Source organism: Phascolarctos cinereus, unplaced genomic scaffold (genome assembly GCF_003287225.1).
Source record: "Phascolarctos cinereus isolate Bilbo 61053 unplaced genomic scaffold, phaCin_HiC Scaffold_1;HRSCAF=81, whole genome shotgun sequence".
Lineage (NCBI taxonomy): Eukaryota > Metazoa > Chordata > Mammalia > Diprotodontia > Phascolarctidae > Phascolarctos > Phascolarctos cinereus.
Window position 1 is genome coordinate 294,901,167 of NW_027555514.1, and position 20,878 is coordinate 294,922,044.

The 20,878-nt window shown below is 51.6% G+C and overlaps 1 protein-coding gene across 1 annotated transcript in view; it reads left to right on the forward strand.

Moving 5' to 3' along the window:
• PHF21B (PHD finger protein 21B) overlaps nucleotides 1-19,671 on the forward strand; it is a 41,896-nt gene extending 22,225 nt beyond the window's left edge. The window contains exons 4-13 of the mRNA XM_078150526.1: nucleotides 254-394; nucleotides 3,292-3,343; nucleotides 9,432-9,508; nucleotides 10,521-10,575; nucleotides 11,471-11,493; nucleotides 13,004-13,162; nucleotides 14,789-14,864; nucleotides 15,837-15,940; nucleotides 17,438-17,704; nucleotides 18,424-19,671. Of these exons, the coding sequence (XP_078006652.1) occupies nucleotides 254-394; nucleotides 3,292-3,343; nucleotides 9,432-9,508; nucleotides 10,521-10,575; nucleotides 11,471-11,493; nucleotides 13,004-13,162; nucleotides 14,789-14,864; nucleotides 15,837-15,940; nucleotides 17,438-17,677 (927 nt within the window). The 3' untranslated portion in view covers nucleotides 17,678-17,704; nucleotides 18,424-19,671. The remainder of the gene's footprint in view (nucleotides 1-253; nucleotides 395-3,291; nucleotides 3,344-9,431; nucleotides 9,509-10,520; nucleotides 10,576-11,470; nucleotides 11,494-13,003; nucleotides 13,163-14,788; nucleotides 14,865-15,836; nucleotides 15,941-17,437; nucleotides 17,705-18,423) is intronic.
• Nucleotides 19,672-20,878: the final 1,207 nt, after the last annotated feature.

A 20,878-nucleotide genomic window follows, 5' to 3' on the forward strand; every position in this document is an offset into this window, starting at 1 on the left:
AGCTGAGCACATTTTCGTACACATAGATGCAGGGTTGAAGAGGTCACATCTTGGGGATGTGATGTGTTCAAGAGAGGCTTGTACTCACGATGTTGTGCCACTATGAATACAGACCTGTCCCAAGCATAGAGAGTGCAAGCCTAGAGCCTAGAACAGTCAGAGCGGGATGGTGGGTGGGCCTTAGACTGGACAGTATAAGAGCCATGAGGTCTTAGAATTCACCCCATCATGGAGGTCCTTGCCTTCCTTCCAGGTCATCATCATTCAGCCTCAAGTTCAGACCCAGCCCGACAGCAAGGCAGAGGCAGCAAAGCCTTCAGAAGAGTTGTCTCAGGGAGCCCAGGCCTCTAAAAAGAAGAAAGAGGCAGCTCCTGATGTCCCGGAGAATCCAGAGGTCAGGGGGCTACAGGCTGTGTCAGGGAGCTCCTCCTCTTCCTCCCCACCCCTACTGGAGTCACCAGGAAGACAGGGAGGAGGGTGGGAGGCTGAGACTGCCAAGTTCTGTCCCCCTCCCCCCATGCCTGACCTCCTCACTTCTGAGTCATCAGGCTGCTGACTACCCTCTCAAGGGAGCTCCAGGAGGAAGGGCTCTGACACCTGCTGGAGCCAGGAACAGACTTGGCAGTCACCAGTGCTTGGATCAGCAGAGCCCCTCCCTCCTTTCCTTGCCTGTGGCCCCTGGTCCCCTGTAAAGTCCCCCCCCTTACAAGCTGGCAACTTCGAGCCAATGAGGGAATCGTTCTTGGGGAATCGTTGCCCTCTTTCCCTAGCCTGGGGGCTCCCTCTTCCAGAGCACATCACAGAACCTCTGTGACATGGGGACAGATGTGGAGGGTCCCTGTGTCCCCACAGGTTGTCACCCTGCAACCAATCAGGGGATGCCCATGTTGGAACTTAGCTAGATTCCTTTTCTAGGTGTTAGGCCCTGCCAGCCAGGGTCTAGGACCCCAACCAGCTCTGACCTTCCCTGTCCTAAGGCCCCTCCCAGCTCTGACATCCCTTGTTCTAAGGCCCTTCCCAGCTCTGACATCCCCTGTTCTAAGGCACCTCCCAGCTCTGACATCCCCTGTCCTAGGACTCCTATCAGCTCTGACATCCCCTGTTCTAAGGGCCTTCCTAGCCCTGACAATCCCTGTTCTAAGGCCGCTCCTGGCTCATCAGGGTTTTATTGGCCTCAGAACTGATTCATCCCAATGTCTCCCAGGCTTGTTGGTTATCAAGGTTTGGGAGGGGGTTGGGGGCGGCTGCCAGGTCATCATTGATCTTATGGTGATCAAGTCTTGCCTCAGGCCTTTTTTCCCTCCTACATCCTGAACCTTCAGGGAAAGTTCCTGAACCAGTTTTCTTTGTTTCTTTAAATTCTGGTTGATTATTGTGCATGTATACAATTAGTGTAATTACAGCTAATGACATAATTAGTGTAAATTCATTTAATGGCTTAAATAGAACTTGCAATTACAACATGGAATGGCCTTGTAAAAATCCTTATGAAAGTTTCTTTTTCTGAGGGATCTGTGCACTCTATATATGTGTGCAAAAAAGAGGGACAGAGACAGAGATAGAGAGAGATACAGAGAGACAGAGAGAGAGACAGAGACAGAGAGAGGAGAAAGACAGGCAGAGAGACAGAGAGAGAGAGAGAGAGAGAGAGAGAGAGAGAGAGAGAGAGAGAGAGAGAGAGAGAGAGAGAGAGAGAGAGGGAGGGAGGGAGGGAGGGAGGGAGAGGGAGAGGGAGAATGAGAGAGAGGAGTGAGGAAGAGCTGGAGAGAGAGAGACAGAGAGAGGAGAAAGATGTTGAGAGAGGTGAGTTGAGGTGGGGGTGGCTTTGGGGATTTGAGAGCAGTTAATGAAGAAATGAATTGGAGAGCCCTCCAAAGACAAGGCTAGAAACATGGCTTCAGGATCCTATGGAGAAATGCTGCTCAGCTGGAGACACACGCTTTGTCCAGCTGCTGCCTTTGAGCAAGCCTCGCTCTTGGGCCCTTGATACCACTGCCCTACTGGACATTCTGGAGCTTCTAGATTTGCTGGCACTTCCCCCACGTCCTCACAATGAGCCAGCCAGTGTGATCAGCCTTGTCCTTACTGTGCAGAGAAGACCTCAGCCCTGAGAGAGGCCGAGCTGTCTGTGCTAGGCCACACAGCAGCTTCTCAGGAGGATAATCCCAGGTTCTTCCTGAAGTCGAGCTCCAGTCTGACCACACTGTGTCTGATATAATGATTCTCTGGGGAATTTGTGCTCCTTTGTCAGGCATTGAAGGTGTTCCCCAAGAGGCCTTCCCTTTCCTGGTGCGTCTCCTGTTCTGTATTTTGGGGAAGTCCCTGTTAAGGTGTCTACCCTCATAGATCCCCCACATGCTCTCCAAGTTCTCTGAAATCTCATTTCCAATCTCAGCACTATTGGAGTGCTATCCCAGAGGGTCTTCCCCCCCTCCGATCCCTCCCCACTCCAGCTCATCTTCCCCTCAGCTGCTGCAGTAACTTTCCTTAAGCTCAGATTTGGCCACATCCATTCCCTGCTCTGTAAAGGCCAGTGGCATTGCTGCAGGACGACATAGACGCTCTTCCGTTTGGCATCTAGGGCTCTTCATGAGCCGATGCCAGCCCTCCCTTTGCAGCCTCCTTGAACATTATTCAGCCACGTCCATGCTGTGGTCCAACCAAAGTGGCCATGATGCTTCTGTACCTGCTAAACCTCCCCCTCCTCCTCCCCCCATCCTGGGGAAGCTCCTCTCCCTTCAAACTACTTGGAATCATTGAGACAGCTCCAGTGCCAACCCCCCTCTAACCATGATGGGGGACCTTCCCAGCCTCTCCCCCAGCCAACAGTGCCTTCTGCAGCCCCCAGAACACCTGGTGTCTGCTTTTTACAGCTTCTTACATACCTATGTGTTGTCTCCTGTTAAAGTATAAGCTCTTTGAGGGCAAAAGCTTTTTGACTTTTGTCTTTGATGCCCTTAGCATAGCATGCCTGGCACATAGTAGGTGCTTCAAAGGTCTTTGTTGGTTGATTGATCTACTTTTCAGTAGAAGTGGAGACCATGGCCATGGCTCTCTCCAGGGCTTTTCCACCTCCACGTTTTTTGTGCACAGTGTGCACCATACTCAGCTTGCCACCCCCACCTCCTTCTTTCCCTCCTCTCACCTGTGGATTCCCAGGTGGAATGTTCAAGCTGGGGACAAGTGTCCACTTAAACAAATAAATACCCCTCCAGTACAGGGTTCCTTCAAGGTCTGGGTATGAGAGCATGTGGCCAAACTGATTCTTCTTCATGTGTTTCTTCCCCTCAGAAAATCGCCTTCATGGTGGCCTTAGGCCTGGTCACAGCAGAACACCTGGAAGGTAAGATGCCTTGGCTCAGTGGGCCGGGCCACAACAGGGAGGACTTCCTGTATCTAGACAGGGGCTTGGTGGCATAAGCAGGCTGAGGATGACCCTGATGGTCAGGGCAGACCTCAGGTAGCTGGTGGGACCCCAGGCAAGCCCATCCCCTTTCTAGGCCACAGTTTCCTCCTTTTTGCAATGAGAAGGCTCAGCCAGCTGACTTCCAGTCCTCACAATCCACACAGAATCAGAACACCTCAGAATCGGAAGAGAGCTCAGCAGCCTTCCAATCTGGCTTGTGGCCCCCAAAGAACCCCTCCTCCAGCCAACCGGACTGATAGACATCCAGACCTTGCTTAAGGACCTGGGGGGGGGGCATGAGTCACTAAACCCCACAGTGCAATGTAGTCCAACAAACATGAAATGCGTACTGTGTGCAGAAACCTCTGGGGGGTGGGGGAGGTAGGAAACTCAGAGGAGCTAGAGCCCTGCCCTCTTGGAGCTTTCCATCTAGGAGACTGTATCACAAATAGCTCCACTATATCTCAGCCTCTGAGGGGACAAACCAAGTGTCCCAGCATGGGGGACAGCATGAGCAAAGACTTGGAGGCTGGAGAGAGGGGAAGAGAACTGTGAAAGAGAACACTGGTCACCCCCAATGGTTCCTCCCCTTGTGATGAATCATGTGAGGACAGTAGGCACTGTCAGCAGGAGTGGCAGCAGATTATGAAGGCCAGTGCCAGAAGCTGCCCACCTGGAGCACAGGTGGCATTTCCATCCCTTCTACCCATTGGAAGCATTGAGGGCATTGTCAGGCAGAGGGGAATATTGGGGCAGCTGGTTTCCAAAGGCAGGTTCTGGATTCAGAGACTGAGGCTTAGAATATGCTAGCCATGCTGGGCTCGAGGCCAGGGAGAGATCGCAGAGAGAGAACAATGCATTTATCTGACATCTTCCTGACTTAATCAGAAGGTGAAGGTGAAAAGGAAGGGGGAGGTGGGTCACTACTGATGTTTGCCTATCAAGCCAGATGCTACAGAGAGCATGGGGGAAGAACACTGGGAGATATGCTCAGTAATTCAGAGGAAGCAAAGTCCCATGACAGCAGTTGCCCATGACATCCATGGCCTCACACATCCACATACCAAGGATGTCATAAGGTACGGTGACAAGTAAGGTGAAACGGAAGTTCTTCTGAAACCTGGTGAGACTAGACCCAGATCTGGAGTATGGCTCTGGGAGGATGTGCCATGGTCAAGGGAGAATCCATGCAGGGTTGGATGGTAGTGTAGCTGGGTAGGTTGAGGAGATACATTTAGGTGAGGAAATCCAGGAAGCATCAGGAGAAGCATGGGGAAAGTGTAAGGGAAGGTCAATGAAGGGAGAGACAGAAGGGATCTTTTTATGGGAGTGAACTAAAGACCATCTAGGAAGAAATCCTGGCACTTGGGAAATGGGTCACAATGCTGCTCTTGACAAATGGTCATTGATTGATTGATTGATATAATAGTGATGGAGGACTTCTGTCAGCTGGACGTTTGCCAGAGCTCTCTGTCTCTGTCTATCCCTTGTTCTCTGTCTCTTTTTCTGTCCCTATGATTAGGTCCCTCTCTTCTCCCCCCTTTCTCTCTCTCTCTCTCTTTGCCTCTCCATCCTTCCCTGTCCATTTCCCTCTCTCTGTCTCGGTCTGTCTCTCAGCCAATATTTTCTTTGTTCTCCTTAATCCTTAATTCTTCCAAATATGAAGAAAGAGCTAAGATGACTTGTTCCCAGGCACCTGATGCTCATCAACAAGGAGAAGGGGGTAGTTCAAGTAGAAATGATGTGACTCTTGGAGGGAAAGGGTAATTGCACTTCCTAATTCATGACAGAGTAGTAGAGGAAGCCATGCCTTTGACATACCCTGGCTGTATGACCCCGGGCAGGTCACCTAACCTTTCAGGATTTGAGACCAATGACTTATAAGACCACAGATGAACATTGTCTAGGTTTGATTGTATTTTTTTTTTTTACCTTGGTAAACACTTCCCAATCACATTTTAATCTGGTTCTGGCTGCACTTGGGAGCTTTGCCGGTAGCGGGGCTGGGGTGGAGTCTGACCCCTCAGGCCTAGGCAACTTCCAAGACAATAATCCTCAGGGAAGGTGCTGAGGGCAGGGAGATTCTCCCCGACCTCAGTGAAACTAGAGGTAGGTCTAGTCCCTATACCTATAATTCACAGACTTCAGGGAAAGGATAGGTAGGGTTCCATGTACTAAAAATAGACTGGGAAAGTCACCTCAGGAATGAATGAACTTCATTGGACATCTTGAGAAAGAAATTTCATATATATAAATATATATGTATATATGTATGTATGTATAATTGACGCATGCATAATTTATAGCATATTGCTTGCCTTCTCAAGGGGCGGGTAAGGAGCAGGACTGGGGGAGAGAATTTGGAACTCAAAAAATTTTTTTTTCCATATGAATCAGTCTATTAATATTATCTCAATTGCCTTTTAGAAGTAATCATTAAGTCCATTTTTACAGGCTTTTCATACCTTCCCTTTTAAAAATAATATTTTTTGTTGGAGAAGATGTGGGAAAATTGGAACACTAATGCATTGTTGGTGGAGTTGTGAAATGATCCCACCATTTTAGAGAGCAATTTGGAACTATGCCCAAAGGGATATAAAAATGTGCATACCCTTTGACCCAGCAATAGCACTTCTAGAGCTGTATCCCAAAGAGATCATACAAATGGGAGAAGGACCCACATATACAAAAATATTTATAGCAACTCTGTTTGTGGAAATTGAGAGGATGCTCATCAATTGGGGAATGGTTGAACAAGTTGTGGTATATAAATATAATGGAATGCTATTATGCTATAAGAAATGATGAACAGGCTAACTTCAGAAAAACCTGGAAAGACTTGTATGGTCTGATGCTGAGTGAAGTGAGCAGAACCAGGAGAACATTGTACACAGTAGCAGCCATGTTATGTGATGACTAATGTAGATAGACTTAGCCCTTCTCAGTAATGCAAGGATCCAAGACATCTCCAAAGGTCTCATGATGGAAATTGCTATCCACATCCAGAGAAAGAACTACGGAGTTTGAATGCAGATCGAAGCATACTGTTTGCTCTTTTTTTCTATTTTGTTTTGTTTCCTCTTTCTGGTGGTTCTTCCTATGGGTTCTAATTCTTCCTTAAAGCATGACTAATGTGAAAATATGTTTAATAAGAATGCATATGTATAGCCTATGTCAGATTGCATGCTGTCTTGGGAAGGGAGGAGGAGAAGGAGGGGGAGAAAAATTTAAAACTCAAAAGCATATGGAAGTGATTGTTGAAAACTAAAAGCAAATAAATAAAAGAAAATGAAAACAGTGTTTTATTTTTCCCCAGTTATATGTAAAAACAATTTAATGGTTTTTTTTTAATTTTGAGTTTCAGTTTCTCTCTCTCCTTCCTTCCCCTCCCCCAGCCCTGAGACAGTAAGCAATTTAATATAGGTTATACATGTGCTGTTATGTAAAACACTTCCACAGTAGCCACGTTGTGAAAGAAAACACAGACCCAAAAAATTCATAAAAAATGAAGAAAGTGAAACAATTTGGCTTTGATCTTCATTCAGACTCCATCAGATCTCTCTCTGGAGGTGGATAGCATTTTCATCACGAGTCCTTCAGAACTCTCTTGGATTGCTGAGTATAGCCAAGTCATTTGCAGTTGATCGTCGTACAATATTGCTGTTACTGTGCACACTGTTCTGGTTCTGCTCACTTCACACAGGAGACTCAAAAAAATTTAAGTGAATGTTAAATTTTTTTAAATTTAATTGGGAAATATTTAATTAAACAAATAGAAAATATTTTTTAAAGGAATGAAATTTCTTTTTTTAATTAATTAATTCATTTTTAGTTTTCAACATTCACTTTCATAAGATTTTGAGTTCCAAATTTTCTCCCCATCTCTCCCCTCCTACACCCCAAGACGGCACGCGATTTGATATAGGCTCTACATACACATTCATATTGAACCTATTTTCACATTAGTCATGTTGTAAAGAATTAGAACCAATGGGAGAAACCAGAAGAAAAAAGAAACAAAAAAAAAAAAGAAAAGAAAAGAAAAAAGAACAAAGAATATGCTTTGATCTGTATTCAGACTCCATAGTTCTTTTTCTGGATGTGGATAGCATTTTCTAGCATGGATCCTTTGGAGTTGTCTTTGATCCTTGCATTACTAAGAAGAGATGAGTCTATCAAAGTTAGTCATAGCAGAGTGTGGCTGTTACTGTGTACAACGTTCTCCTGGTTCTGCTCACTTCACTCAGCATCAGTCCATACAAGTCTTTCCAGGTTTTTCTGAAGTCTGCCTGCTCATCATTTCTTATAGCGCAATAGTATTCCATTACATTCATATACCACAACTTGTTCAGCCATTCTCCACCTGATGGGCATCCTCTCAATTTCCAATTCTTTGTCACCACAAAAAGAGCTGCTATGAATATTTTTGTACATGTGAGTCCTTTTCCTGTTTTTTAATGATCTCTTTGGGATATAGCCCTAGAAGTGGCATGCACATTTTTATAGCCATTTGGGCATAGTTCCAAATTGCTCTCCAGAATGGTTGGATCAGTTCACAACTCCACCAACAATGCATTGGTGTTAAAAAGGAATGAAATTTCAGACACAAAGGGAAATAATTGTGATGAGGGTGAGAATGAGGTTAAATAAAATCTGACGTTGATTAAATTTCAACTGGGTTCAAGGCACCACATCATGATAGGCCCTAAGAATATAATGGAATGAGAAGGTCAAAACAACAGAGCTTCTGCCCTCAAGGAGTTTACATTCTACAGCAGCATGTAGCACCTGCACCAATAAGTCAGCATAAGACAACCTGAGAGTACAGGCCTAACATTTAGGGGCCCAGGAAAGCTTCCTGAAGAAGGTGATGCCTGAGCTGAGCTGAGCTGAGCTGTGAAGTGAGAATTCTGAGAGGTAGGAAAAGAGAGATGCCTGCTCCAGGCAAGGGGTGCCCTGCATAGGTAACCTGCAAATGCATTGAGGTGAGATAAGGAGTGTGGAGCTTGGGAACAAGTAAGAAGGTCAATGTGTTTGAGTTATTAACAGGGTGAAGGAGAGTTAGAGCATGAGCTTAATTGGGGGGAGAGCCTGTAGGAGGAAGGGGCAGTGATGACACCGTCAGCTTGACACTGTCAAGATGAAGGAGTGGGAAAAAAGCCAATAGAAAGAGATCTTGACAACCTTTGGGAAGACTAAAGTCAGAAGCTGGGTTTTGAGGGATTCAGAAGAAAGTGAGCAGTTAGAAAGTGGATAAGACAAGTGTAGACAATTCTAGAAGTTGGGTGGTCAAAGCAAAGGAGATAAAACTATGGTTGGAAGGGATGATGGGCTGGGCTTTGAGAAGGGGAAGAAAGGGGAACATGTATGAAGCACCTACTATGTGCCAGGCACATATGCAGCACTATGTAAAGTGCTTTACAACCGTCTCATGTATCTCATTTGATGGGCCAATGGTTCAAGACACTTAATGTCTCGGTGCAAGATTTAAGAATTGGAAGAGTTGTCCTAGTGAAGAGGGATCGGCCTCGTTCTTGGCCCCAGGAGGCAGAAGGAGGAGTGAGAGGAAGCTGCAGGGGCCAATTTCGGCTAACTAGAAAAGAAGTGCTTCCCACCAATCAGAGATAGCTAAAAGTAGATTGAGCGGCTTTGTGACGTAGTGAGCTCTCTGTTGCTGGAGTTATTGAAGAAGAGATTGGCTGACTGACCACCTGTCAAAGGGGCTGTAGAGGGGATTCCTGCACCAAGCCCAAGGCTGGCCTGGCTGAGGTACCTTCCAGCTGTGCACAGTGGGGCTTTCGCAACTGCCTCCCACCCACGACCTGGTTGGTTTGGGACCACAGGAAGTGATGGGGAATTCATGCCAGATGCTGCTTCCTGGCACCTTGATTATCCAAGGGCACAAGTCCCAAATGATGTTATGACTGTTAGGGAAAGGAAATGGCTATGGCCAGGGGCCACTGACCCTTGGGGATGATGCCAAGCTATACCACAGGGTGGGCATTGTCTATTTCCACCCTTCCAGAAATCCAGAGCAAGCGTCAGGAAAGGAAGAGGAGAAGTACAGCGAACCCAGCATACAGTGGCCTCCTGGAGACCGAGGTGAGTGTCTCTGCAGGAGGCACAGGGATATGGCAGCCAGGGGAGAGCTTGCGTCCAGGGAGGACCCTGGCAGTGCCCTAGAAATAGCCCAGCCCTGAGAGTCACGAGGCCTGGGTTCCAATCCTCTCCCTGTCCCCACATCCTGCTGTCTCTCCAGTCTGGTAGTGTGTCGGGCCAAGGGCATGCTCCATCTTTGTCCTCCCTGCAGTTCCTCATGGTGAAGCCTGACTGGACTGGACAGGACACTGGGTTTGAAACCCACCTCTGATACTACGAGGCCTGTCACCCTAGGCAAGTAATTTAACAATGTAATGCCCAGTTTCCCCATCTGTAACAATAGCACCAACCTCCCAGAGCTGCTTCTGGGCTCGAATGAGATCACAAGAGCCCAGCTCTAGAGCTGAAAGGGATGGCAGAGGATATTGAGTTCCATCCCCTCATTTTACAGAGGAAGAAATGGAAACATTAGCAGTTAAATGACTTGCCCAAAGTCACACACTACTAAGGGGAGTGCCAGGTGGGATCTGAACCCAGGCCCTCTGACCCCAGAGCCAGGCTCACCCCACTGTAGCAGGCACAATGGGAGCTGCTATCATCCAGCCAGTGGATGGTTTGGCTTTACTCAGGACTTTGCCATCTCTGGCTGCTGAGGCTGGGGGTGCTTGGCAAAATCGGGGGGGTACTTCTTGAAAATCTGTCTCTTTGTGGATTGTCCAGAGCCCAAACTCTGATCCCTTGGTTTGCCCAAACCCTTTGCCAGCCAAGATTTTTCTTCATTCTCTCCACAGCAAGTGGGGAGGGAGGAGGGGGGGGCTAAACTTATTTCTGGAGCAGTAGGAAGAGCCCCCAGTTTAGGAGCTGGACATGAATCATGGCAGCATGCTCCCTGGGTGCCTCTCAGTGAGTGGGAGGCATTGAGCCAGGTGAAGAGTGGGGAAACAGGGAAGAACTTAGGAAGGGGCAGCTCTTGGGGTAGCCAAGGGTACTCATGCAGGCCTTCTCATCTCTGCAGCGGAAACGCCTGGCATCCAACTGTCTAAACAGCCCTTTGTTCCTGTCAACAAGAGGTAGGTGCCTTGACTCCTGGTCCCTGCTTGCTTGAAGGGAGGGCCCCTGTGGAGGCCTGTGCTCTGGTCAGAGTGGACAGCTCCCCTGGACCACCGCAAGAATTTGAGAAAGTCACTGGGGACCTCCTGCTCCTGCTCTCTCCCCTACTTCTCCTCTTCTCACCATCTCCCACTGCCACGCACATGTCCTGACTTTCTTACAGTTGCTCTTTAAAGTGTCATTTCCATGAACTAGGCATGATTCTTGCATTGCTTTCCCTACCAGCCTTGTCCCCAGCCCTATCAGTACAACAGACCAGATAATGTATGGAGGGAGAAGGAAGGCTCGGGGCGGACCCTGTAGTACTGTGAAATCGTGCCCACACTGCAGAAGGACCTCGAGAGATGAATTTACACTGGCCTTGTTTTGTTCCCGGGTTTTGAACTGGTCACTGCAAAGGGGTCCGATTCCTGCTCTGTTACCTTGTGACATCAGTCAAATCACTGCCCTCTTTGGGCCTCAGTTTCCCTATCATTAGATAAAAGGTAGGTAGGTGCTGAGTTTAGGGTTCCTGCCAGCTTTGTCATTCAGTAGTTCAGTGAGGACCAAGAACCCTTGGCTTAAGGTGGCCCGTGCAACCATCAGGTTAGTCTCATTCCAGAGGGGTAGCCCCTAATCCTGGCCACCTTCAGGCCAGGCCAGCAGTCCCTGGAATGTCTCCCACATCTGCTGTGATGCCTCTGAACCATTGCTTCTCACCTGGGCCCAGAGCCGAGGCAGATATGCTCTCTCCCCTGCCTTCCCCTCCCTGCTCAGGACTTGGTTGCCCTCCCATGGTCTTACCTCCAGAGAATTCCAGCCCACTAACTTCTTCATTCTCCACTAACTGTTCTCTGCCCTTCTTCCACGCATTAGCAAATGAGGAGCCCTGCTGGAAGGTATGTGTTACCCAATATGAATCGCCCTTGTGTGTGTGAGTTTGAAAACATGTGTGAGTGTGGAAATGTGTGTGAGTACATGGGTGCATGAGTGAGTGTGTGAGTGACTATGTGTGTGTGTGACCATGAGTGTAAGTATATATGTGCATGTGTGTGTGTGTAAGCGTGTATAAGTGTGAGTGTGTGCATGTGTGAGTGTATATGTGAGTGTATGTGAGTGTATGTGTAAGAGTGAGTGTGTGTGTAAGTGTCTGTGTGTCTGCAAGGGTGTACTTTGGGGGCTTGGCATTTGGAAGCCAGGCTGCCGCCATCTGGTGGGGGGCAGGAATCCATTAGCATTCAGCCTTGATTAATGGGAACGTTCAGGGAGTTGGGGAGAGGCTGGGCGTCAGCCCTAGGAGGGTCCATGTGTGGAAGCCGGGTGGCCTCTTAGAGTGGAGGTGCCTTCTGCCTCAGATTCTGAGGTTCTGCTTTCATGTCCATGTATTGTATTTCTGCTGAGTGGTGGAGAAAGCAGGAAACCCTTTGTCCTTTCAAGTCTCTCTGGAATGCCTGTGCCCATTCCCCTGCCTCAGTAGGGAGACAGGCAGGACCAAGGCGGAGCTCCCCTATAATTCTGGGGACCTTTCAAGGCCTTGGGCTCTGCATCCCAGGCTCCAGGTTGATTGGCAGGTGAAGTCCTGGGGAATCAGTAATGGAGGGGGAGGGAGCCCAAGCTCCTGACCGTGGCCCTGCCACTGGCTGGCTTTGACCTTGGACAAGTCCCTTGGGTTTGGAGCCATAACTTCCTCCTCTGTTAAGCGGAGGAGCTCTCCTGGATGGTCTCAGTGCCAGTTGGTCAACAGAGGCCACAGGAGGATCTTGGCCCCTGCTGCAGGGTACTTGCAGGTTTCAAGCCCTTACCTCTCACAGGCCAGCAGCTGAAGTCTGGGAATCCAAACTCTGCCACCTCCTGGCCTGGGGCGGCCGCTCCTCCTCGTGGGCTCAGATGGTCCTTAAGGACCTTTCCGGCTCAATCCTAGGATCCCAGCCCTGTTAGGCCCATCGTACGGAAGTGGACGTTGAGGCCTAGGGAAGAAATGTGACTTGCCCAGGGTCATCCCGGCAAGTAAGTGTCAGAGCTTTTGCCTCTGCACGGAGAGGAGAAGGGACTTCCCAGCTCCAACCACTGCAAAGCGCGGAGCACATTCTTACTCCGGGTGGGCCTGCAACCCTTTCAGAGAAACTGAGAAAGAGGGGGACGGCACAGATGAGGAAACTGAGGCTTGCAGGGGTGAGGCCAGCCCTGCCCTTCCTGACGGGACTCCTCTGGGCCTTGGTGTCTCCCATCTGAGCATCCACCATCACAGGCCTGTGAGGGGCAGACCTTCCCTTAGGGCGACCTCCCTCGCAACTGGGCCGGGGCAGGACTCCTTTCCATCTGGCCCCTCATGGCCTCAGGAAACACAGAAGCCTGGCAGCTCCTCCAGCCACCGCCTCCAGCCTCACCCCTTCTTCCTCTGTCTTTCAGAATGAGATCTCCCATGAGGAGGTGTGTGTGATATGTAAGAGAGGCACCACCTTGCAGCCCTGCGGCACCTGCCCGCGGGCCTACCACCTCAGCTGCCTCGACCCCCCACTCAAAGCCACACCCAAGGGTGTCTGGGTGTGTCCCAAGTGCCAAGAGAAGGTAGGGCCAGCCAGGGGCAGGGGGAGGGGAATGTGCCTAGGCAGAGGTGGGGGGGGACAGTTGGGGAGGGAGGCAGGGAAGGCCTCTTTCTCCGAGTGGTTCTAGGCCACGCTGTGTCCAGGGGTGAGCATCCGGTGGCTGCAGGGTGGCCAGCAGAGAAGGTGGCCAGGAGCAGGGTCACTGGGCCAACGGGTCCTGGAAACCCTGGTGGGGAGGGTGGTGCCCCGGCACCAGAGGGCAGAGTCCAGGCAGCTTTCCAGGGACGGAGACTTAGGCTAGCCTTCCCTGGCTCGTTACAGAGGACTCCCCTCCGTGCATTCTGGGCACCAGCCCGACTGGCCTACTGGCTATTTCCAGGACGCAGTATCCTCTCCCATCTCCAGGCCTTTGCCCAGGACGCTCTGCATGCCAGGAACACCCTCCCTCCCTCCTCACTTCCCTCTCTTGGCTCAGCTCAGGGCCCCGCTCCTGCATGAGGCCTCCCAGGACAGTCACTGTCCTTATGTTGCCTCTGCTGTTTCTGCTTCTCTCTCAGTGAGTCTATGACACATGAGAATGCCAGCCCCTTGAAGGCTGGGCTGGTTTTACTTTTTTTCTTTGTACCCCTGGCATGGGGTCTTCCTGGCACCAGTAGGTACTGAGTGTGCATGAAAGCTCACCAACGCCAGAGCTGCCGAGTGGCAGAACGGGAGTCCCTTCCCCACACACCAAGCCTCTGCCTCCCTGGAGCATTGGGGGAGGCCTGCCCCTTTAGTGACATGGGGAGGGGGAGCAGAGACAAGCTTGGCATGGACCACACAAGGCTCCAGCCCCTGAGGCATCTTCCCTCGCTGCCACAGGCCTTGTTCTTGGGGCCAGTGGCACCCTCCTGCTCCTCCGTACTGCACTCCTTCAGTGGCTGGCAGAGCTGCCCAGCACTATCAGACCAGCAAATAGCCCAGACCAGTAACCGGTCAAAGGGTATCTCGGCTGGCAAGGACCTCAGAGACGTGCCATCAGCCTGAACAGAAATCCACTCTCTTGCATTCCTCATAAGCGGTCATCCGGTCTCTTCTTGAATACCTCTGTGGATGGGAAACTCACTACCTATCCAGGCAGCCACTTTCACTTTCAGGCAGCTCTGATTGTCCAAAAAGTTTTTCCTTGGGTTGAGCCAGACTGTTCCCTGGGCCTCGATCTGCCCTCTGGGGTCAAGATGAGCACGGCCGATCCCCGTGCCAAATAACAACTGCTCTTCATATACCCCATGACAGCTGTCACGTCCCCCTCCCACCTTCCCCAGGCATTCTCTTCACTGACCTGAACAGAGGACCCAGACCCTGCACTGTGGCCACATCCAGGCCTCCTCCTTGTGTGGCCTCCTTCCTCTGGGTGCTGTCCAGCTTGGTAACGGCCTCTTCAGTGAAGGCCAGGCTGCCCAGGCCTGGCTCGGGGCTAGTCCATTGCCCAAGGATCTGGCTCTCACCACCAGCCTCATCTGGGCCCATTCTGTGAGCTGCCCCAAACTCCTGGGCCGGGGAAGGCGGATTCTGGGTGCTGCCCCAGTGGCTGCCCTGCTCAGGCCTCAGCTCCTTGTGTCCCGGGCTGCCAGCTCCTCACGTCTGCTCCCTCCCCTCTTTCTTCCAGGTGTTGAACAAAGATGAAAATGTGCCCTGGACGGGGATGTTAGCCATTGTTCACTCCTACGTCACTCACAAAACAGGTAGGGGCCTGGCTGGATGTGACTGAGCCACGGTCAGAGAGAAGGGGTGAGCGCTGCCAGGTCTGGGGGCTGCCTGGTCCCTGCCTCCTGCCTCAGTGCTCCCCCCAAGTGTCCCCAAGGTCCGGGCCCCTCTGCCGGGGGTGCAGGCAGGGAGCTAGCCCTGGAATAGTGAGGACCGGACTAATGGTCTGTTGGGTCACAGCCCCCAGACCCGGCAGGGGCCTCAGGGGCCCTCAGGGCTCCTGGGAAGGGGAAGGAGCCTTCAGGAGCTCTTGGGGCAGAGCTGGGAGTCCTGTGCAGAGCTCCCTCCTTGCCTGGAGCACTGTACTGCCTGCTCCTCATAGGACCGAGGAGGCACTGAGGCCCACACGTCCGCCTCAGGAGCCCTGACTCCCATCCCAGGCTCCCTCTACATCTCTGACTTTGCCCTCCCCTGGAAGGATTCATGGTAATCTGGTCGTGGGTGGCCCCATATTACAGGGCAGAAGACTGACTCTCATGGCTAGTAAGGGGGTGGCAGGGCTGAGATTCAAACCCAGGACTTTTTGTCCCAGCCTGGGCCAGAGGTGCTGGAGGGAAGGGCCACAGGGCCTCAGTTTCCCCCTCCTTGTACCAAATAGCCTCTGAGGCCAGTTGAGGCCAGTGATCTGATCCCATCAGTTAGCATTTAGGGACAGAAGGATTAGGGGAGGGCCAACTTCCCCCCCATTTTACAGGGGAGGAAACTGAGGTTCAGAGAGATGGAAGACTATTCCTGCAGACACACAGCTAGGGTTCTGTGCCTTCAACAGCCCTGCTCTAGTTGTTTAGGGGCCAGGGCTGGGGGAGCGGGAGCTTCTCCCAAAGGGCACTGCCCCATTCCCATGACTTGGGACCAGCGAGGCCAGGATGGCAAAATATGTCCTGCCAGCCTGCCCTCCTTCCTGAGCCTGTGCCTGACCCTGGGAGAGCTGGGGGCTTCTTGTCTCCTAGTCAAAGAAGAGGAGAAGAGAAAGCTCCTGAAAAGGAGCAGTGAGCTGAAGAGTGAGCACAGACAGCTGGAACAGAAGGATCGGCTCCTGAACACGGCCGTGAAGGTGAGCCCTTAGCTGGGTGCAGGGTGGCTGGGCAGTGTGCCCCGGGCCAGACCGGTCCTGCCTCATCAAATCCAGGCCAGCCCTGCCCAGTCTAGGCCAGCCCAGCTCAGTCCAGCTCAGACCAGCTCAGGTCAGACCAGCCCAGTCCTGCCCAGACCAGCCCTTCCCAGGCCAGCTCTGACCAGGCCAGCCCTGCCCAGTCTAGGCCAACCCAGCTCAGCCCTGCTCAGAGCAGCTCAGCCCTGCTCAGACCAGCCAGCGCAGGCCAGCTCAGCTCAGCTCAGCCTACACCAGGCCAGGCCAGCCCTGCCTCATCAAATCCAGGCCAGGCGTGCCCTGCCCACCCAGCTCAACCCAGCTTAGCCTGGCCCAGACCAGCTTAGCTCAGCCTAGGCTGGCCCAGCTTTGCCTCACAACCCCAGCCAAGGCCAGGCTCTTACTCCTACTGGTGGACACTAGCCAGAGGGGATGCCATTTGGAAAACTTGGGCTCTCTCTTCAACACTCATCCATTTAGCAAGCACATGTGACATTCCTGTGTATGGTGCTAGAGGAGACAGAAGGTTTAAGTATCACGTGCTCCTTGACCTCGGGGACTTCTCTGCCTAATTAGGGTGTTTATTACAGATACAAGTAAGGAGTCATTCACCCCACATTGATTGAGCACCTACTGTGTACAGAGCACTACTTGGGGCAGACCCAAAGTTTAGCCAAGACAGGCTCATGATGCAGGAAACATTTCCAAAGATGGAGGTAGAGGGTTGGCTATAGACACTGAGGTGCCTGGAACATTGCTGCTGATGGCAGGAGCTTTTTTCTTGACTTTTCCATTAAGCCTCCAGTCCACTAAGACATCTGAGATCTTCTTCCCAGGAAATGCCATCAAGCCCGGTCCCCTGTCCCATACCTGGGCAAGTGCTGGACTTTCCATCTGGCACAGTGAAAGCCTGCCCTGTGGGCTGATCTGCATACAAGCTGAATCTATCTGAATCAGTCTCCCCACCCTGCCGGTCTGTCGAGGTCATTGCTAGCCTTCTCCTGACCTCGGCGTGTCAGGGCACACCTGCCCTGCTTCTGAATCCTGAAAATGGTTTAATGGTCTTGTTCCTAGCACTCCTTCAGGTTTACAAAAGGCTTTCCCTACAGTAATGGAGGGCGGGTATCATATGAAAATTAGTCTCTGTTCCACTGATGAGGAAATTGGGGCCCAGGTTGGTTAACTGACTTGCCCAGGTAGGAACACACACATCACAAGTAAACAGTGGAGCAAGACCCCAAACTTTGATCCCCCTCCCCTCCTGCAGTCCTTTCTAGGGTGTTTGTGGGTAGGTGGGGGCTGGCTCTGCTAGTGTCCAGACCATAATTCCCACCAGTGTCTCCTTGCCTTCAGATGAGGGAAGATCTCCAAGATCCATCCCACAGGGGCTAGGCTGGGGGCGCGGCAGAAGGGCGCTGAGTAGGGTGACATCTTCATCCTCTCTCTGCTCCCTCCGGACAGAAATGCCTGGAGCTCAAGACCAGCCTGCTTACCCAGCGGAAGGGAGCCCAGTCATCCCTGGAGCGACTCCGGGCTCTCCTCCGTCTCATACAGAATGAGCAGATGCTTCAGGTCACCATGACCACCACCGCCGCTGCCTCTGCCTCCTCGCTGCTGGCGGTGCCTTGGATCAAGCCAGCTGCCACCTCCGCCACCATGGCCATGCACACAGCCCTCCAGCAGGCCCAGGGGAACAAGTGAGGCCCAGCAAGGAGTGGACCCCACGGGGTGAGGGGCACTGGGGTTGGGCACCGGGGAGCCTTCACAGACCCCCCCCCCAGTCCATGTCCCCCTTCTAAGGGGCCAGCTTCTTGGTGCACCTCTGGTCACCCAGGTCACACTGCCCACTGGTCAAGATGTGCTGATGAATTTCAGATGAAGAAAGAGATGAAGGAAAGAAGGGAGGGAAGGTGGATGAGGGGCAAGAGAGAAAGGAGAAGAAAAGGAGTGAAAGCAAGAGGGATGAAGGGAAGGAAGGAGTAGACACCAGGAAAGTAGAGAGTGTGGGAGGGAAGAAGGGATAGTCCTCTGCTGGGATGAGCAGACATCTGGACGAGTTTGGCCGGGAGGGGAGAATTTAAAGTACAAGACTTAGTTGATAATTAGCAAGGTTAAGGGTAGGTTTTAGAGCCATGGGGAAAGGGAAGCTGGGCAGCTGGGGCCCATTGCCAGGGAGTCATGCTCCTTGACTCAGGGTGGTCATGGGAGGGCATTGAGGCTGGTAGGGATTCTGGTTTGGACACCAGCAGAGCTCCCCCCTCCACACACACAGTGAGCTTTCTATAAGGATTCTGCTCGAGAGAACAGGTCTTTACTCCGAAGGCAAGCGGAAGCCTGCCCCCTCCCCCCACACACAGTTAGCCTTTCTAGTGGAATACTGAGAGCTCTCTGGGAGAACCTTCCAAAGCGCTGAGCCAGCTTTGATGGTTAACCCTTCACTTTTGCAGGTCCCTTTGACTTCTTTTGCTATTGATGTATTTTTCTCCTGGCGTTTGGGGGCGTGATGGAGCATAGACCGGACATTGGAGCTTTTCGGCAGGATTGGGGCTTTCAGTCATTTGACTTTGGGGTTGGAGCCTTAGTGGGGAGGGGGTTGTTGTTGTTTTTCCTTTGAAAGAGCCAAGAAATATTCCATTTTTTCCGTTTCTTGCCAGTATGGACACTATGCCAAAAAATACTTTTACATTTTTGTACTGTGTTTTTATTGCAAAGATATTTAATGTGAAGGAAAAAAAAATCGCTGCTCTTTCCCTGCAGGGCCATGGCTGCACTGGCCCAGGACAAAGGTTGGCCTGCCTCTGGGGGAGAGAGGCGATCCCATTGAAGGGATCCAGAGACTCTTTCTAAGGTTGGGGGGGTGGGGCGGATCAAGGAGGAGGAAGAAGAGGAGGACTGGGTTGGGACGTTTCAAGGGTCTGCAAGCCCTGAGTCCTTTGGCCATTAAACATCATAGTGGCAAGAGTATTCACGAGAAAACCCTCAAGCCTCTGGAAGTTTCACAAGCAAGTACTCCTGAGAGTCCGAGGATCAGCCCCGGGGCCTCCTGAGGCTGACGTTGGAGATGGACCTGGGGCTCACCAGCTTCTGCCTGGCTGTCGCCAATCCTTGTCATGTCCACCCACTCAGATGTTCCACGTGGCCTCTGGACGGGTCTCGGGACAAGGGTCTGCCACATCCGAAGATCCCACGGTGCCATATCCCATGAGCAGCTCCCAGGCTACTCTAGCCAGGGGGCTTGGGCTTCATTAACCGCCAGCAGAAGACAGCCCATGGGCCCTGCAGCCATTTTCACCATTCCGGGAGAAACTGTGCAGAACGTATGATACAGATCTATTTTGATACACTTAACACTGGGTTGAACAAGATTTTTATATTCTTTTATTGACGAACAAAGTGGATTAAAGAAATGCCATCATTATTGTTGGTGACTGTACGCCAATATTTATATGCATCACAAGGGGGCTTGCAGCAGGAGCTTGGGTTCCGGTTTCATGTTCTTTTCTTTCTTCTCGGGGTGGATCCGATGGGAACACTAGAAGGCGGGCCACAGGTGGCTGCGTCCTGGGCTTTGGCTTGGTTTTGCGAAAGGGGACTGTCCTGTGGATAGTATGCATAGAGGAAAAAAAGTGTTTGTCTTAAATATGCTTCTGTAGTTTTAATTCTTTATGATGCATTAAACTTGATTGACAATTTCAGAGGCTCCTGGTGGTTTCTGGCTCTTCCAGCCATGGCATCGTGGAGGAGGGCATGGCCGAGCCAGCCCCAGGGAAGGAGGAGAGAGGAAGCAGGAAGGAGAGGGAGAGCTGAAATAGGATCATGGGTCCGTCTTTCTGGGTGCCGATGCTCTTAGGAGGCAGGACAGCTGAGTGGCGGCACAGGAAGGTAGCAGGCACTCCCAGCAGCCTCAAGAAAGGCTTGCACTTTGCTTCCTATGAAGCCGTCTGAGGCATGAGCAGGGAGAGCCTGGCTCCCAAGCAGCCACAGTCAGCTCTATTCACAGGATGGATGCATGGGGCACAAGAAAGCCAGGAGAGCTCTGAGGAGGTTTCCCCTGGGTGCCCCTGGGAGCCTTGGGTGCCAGATTGTGCTGGGAAGCCACCCAAGATGCGAGGCACAAACATGCCCTAAGAGCCTGGCCAACTATGACTTATTGCCAAGGTCTGCATCCTTGACACTGCCTGATTCTACCTCTATTCATAAAAGCTCAGGCCCACAGAGCTGAAAGAGACATCAGGCACCATTCTGCCCGCCCCCGCCCTGATCCGACATCCCTTCACCCTGTGAGGAAGAGCGACTCCTCTCCCCAGGCCCCAAGACACAATAATCAGTGAAGACCACAGCTAACATGTAGGCAGCACCTACTATGTGCCAGGTACTGTGTTGGCTCTTGACAGGTTCTCCTCTGGTCCTCATAACCCTGGGAAGCAAGTTTACTCGCCTGGTACAGATCTCAGGCTAGATTTGAACTCTGCTCTTCCTGGCTCCGGGCCTGGTACCTATCCCCCGGGCCACGTAGCTGCCCCTTGCTTTAAGTCAGGAAAGGAAGGGTATGTCTTGAAATGACTGATGCCGGGCAGCTCGATGTGACGGGGCAGTGAGGTGGCGCAGTGGATAGAGCACCAGCCTTGGAGTCAGGAGGACCTGAGTTCAAATCCAGCCTCAGACACATAGCACTTACTAGCTGTGTGACCCTGGGCGAGTGACTTAACCCCACTGCCTAGCCAAAAAAACCCCCCCAAAACCCCAAAACAAACAAACAAACCAGGATTGATGTTAGATAAAATGGAAGGAGGTAATCGGCTGACCTCTGTTTAGGGTCTATGATGCTGATTTGGCCTCCAGGGAGCCTCAGAAAGGAAAGGCTGGTGCCCACTCAGCACCTCGCAGGAGCTGGGGCCACTG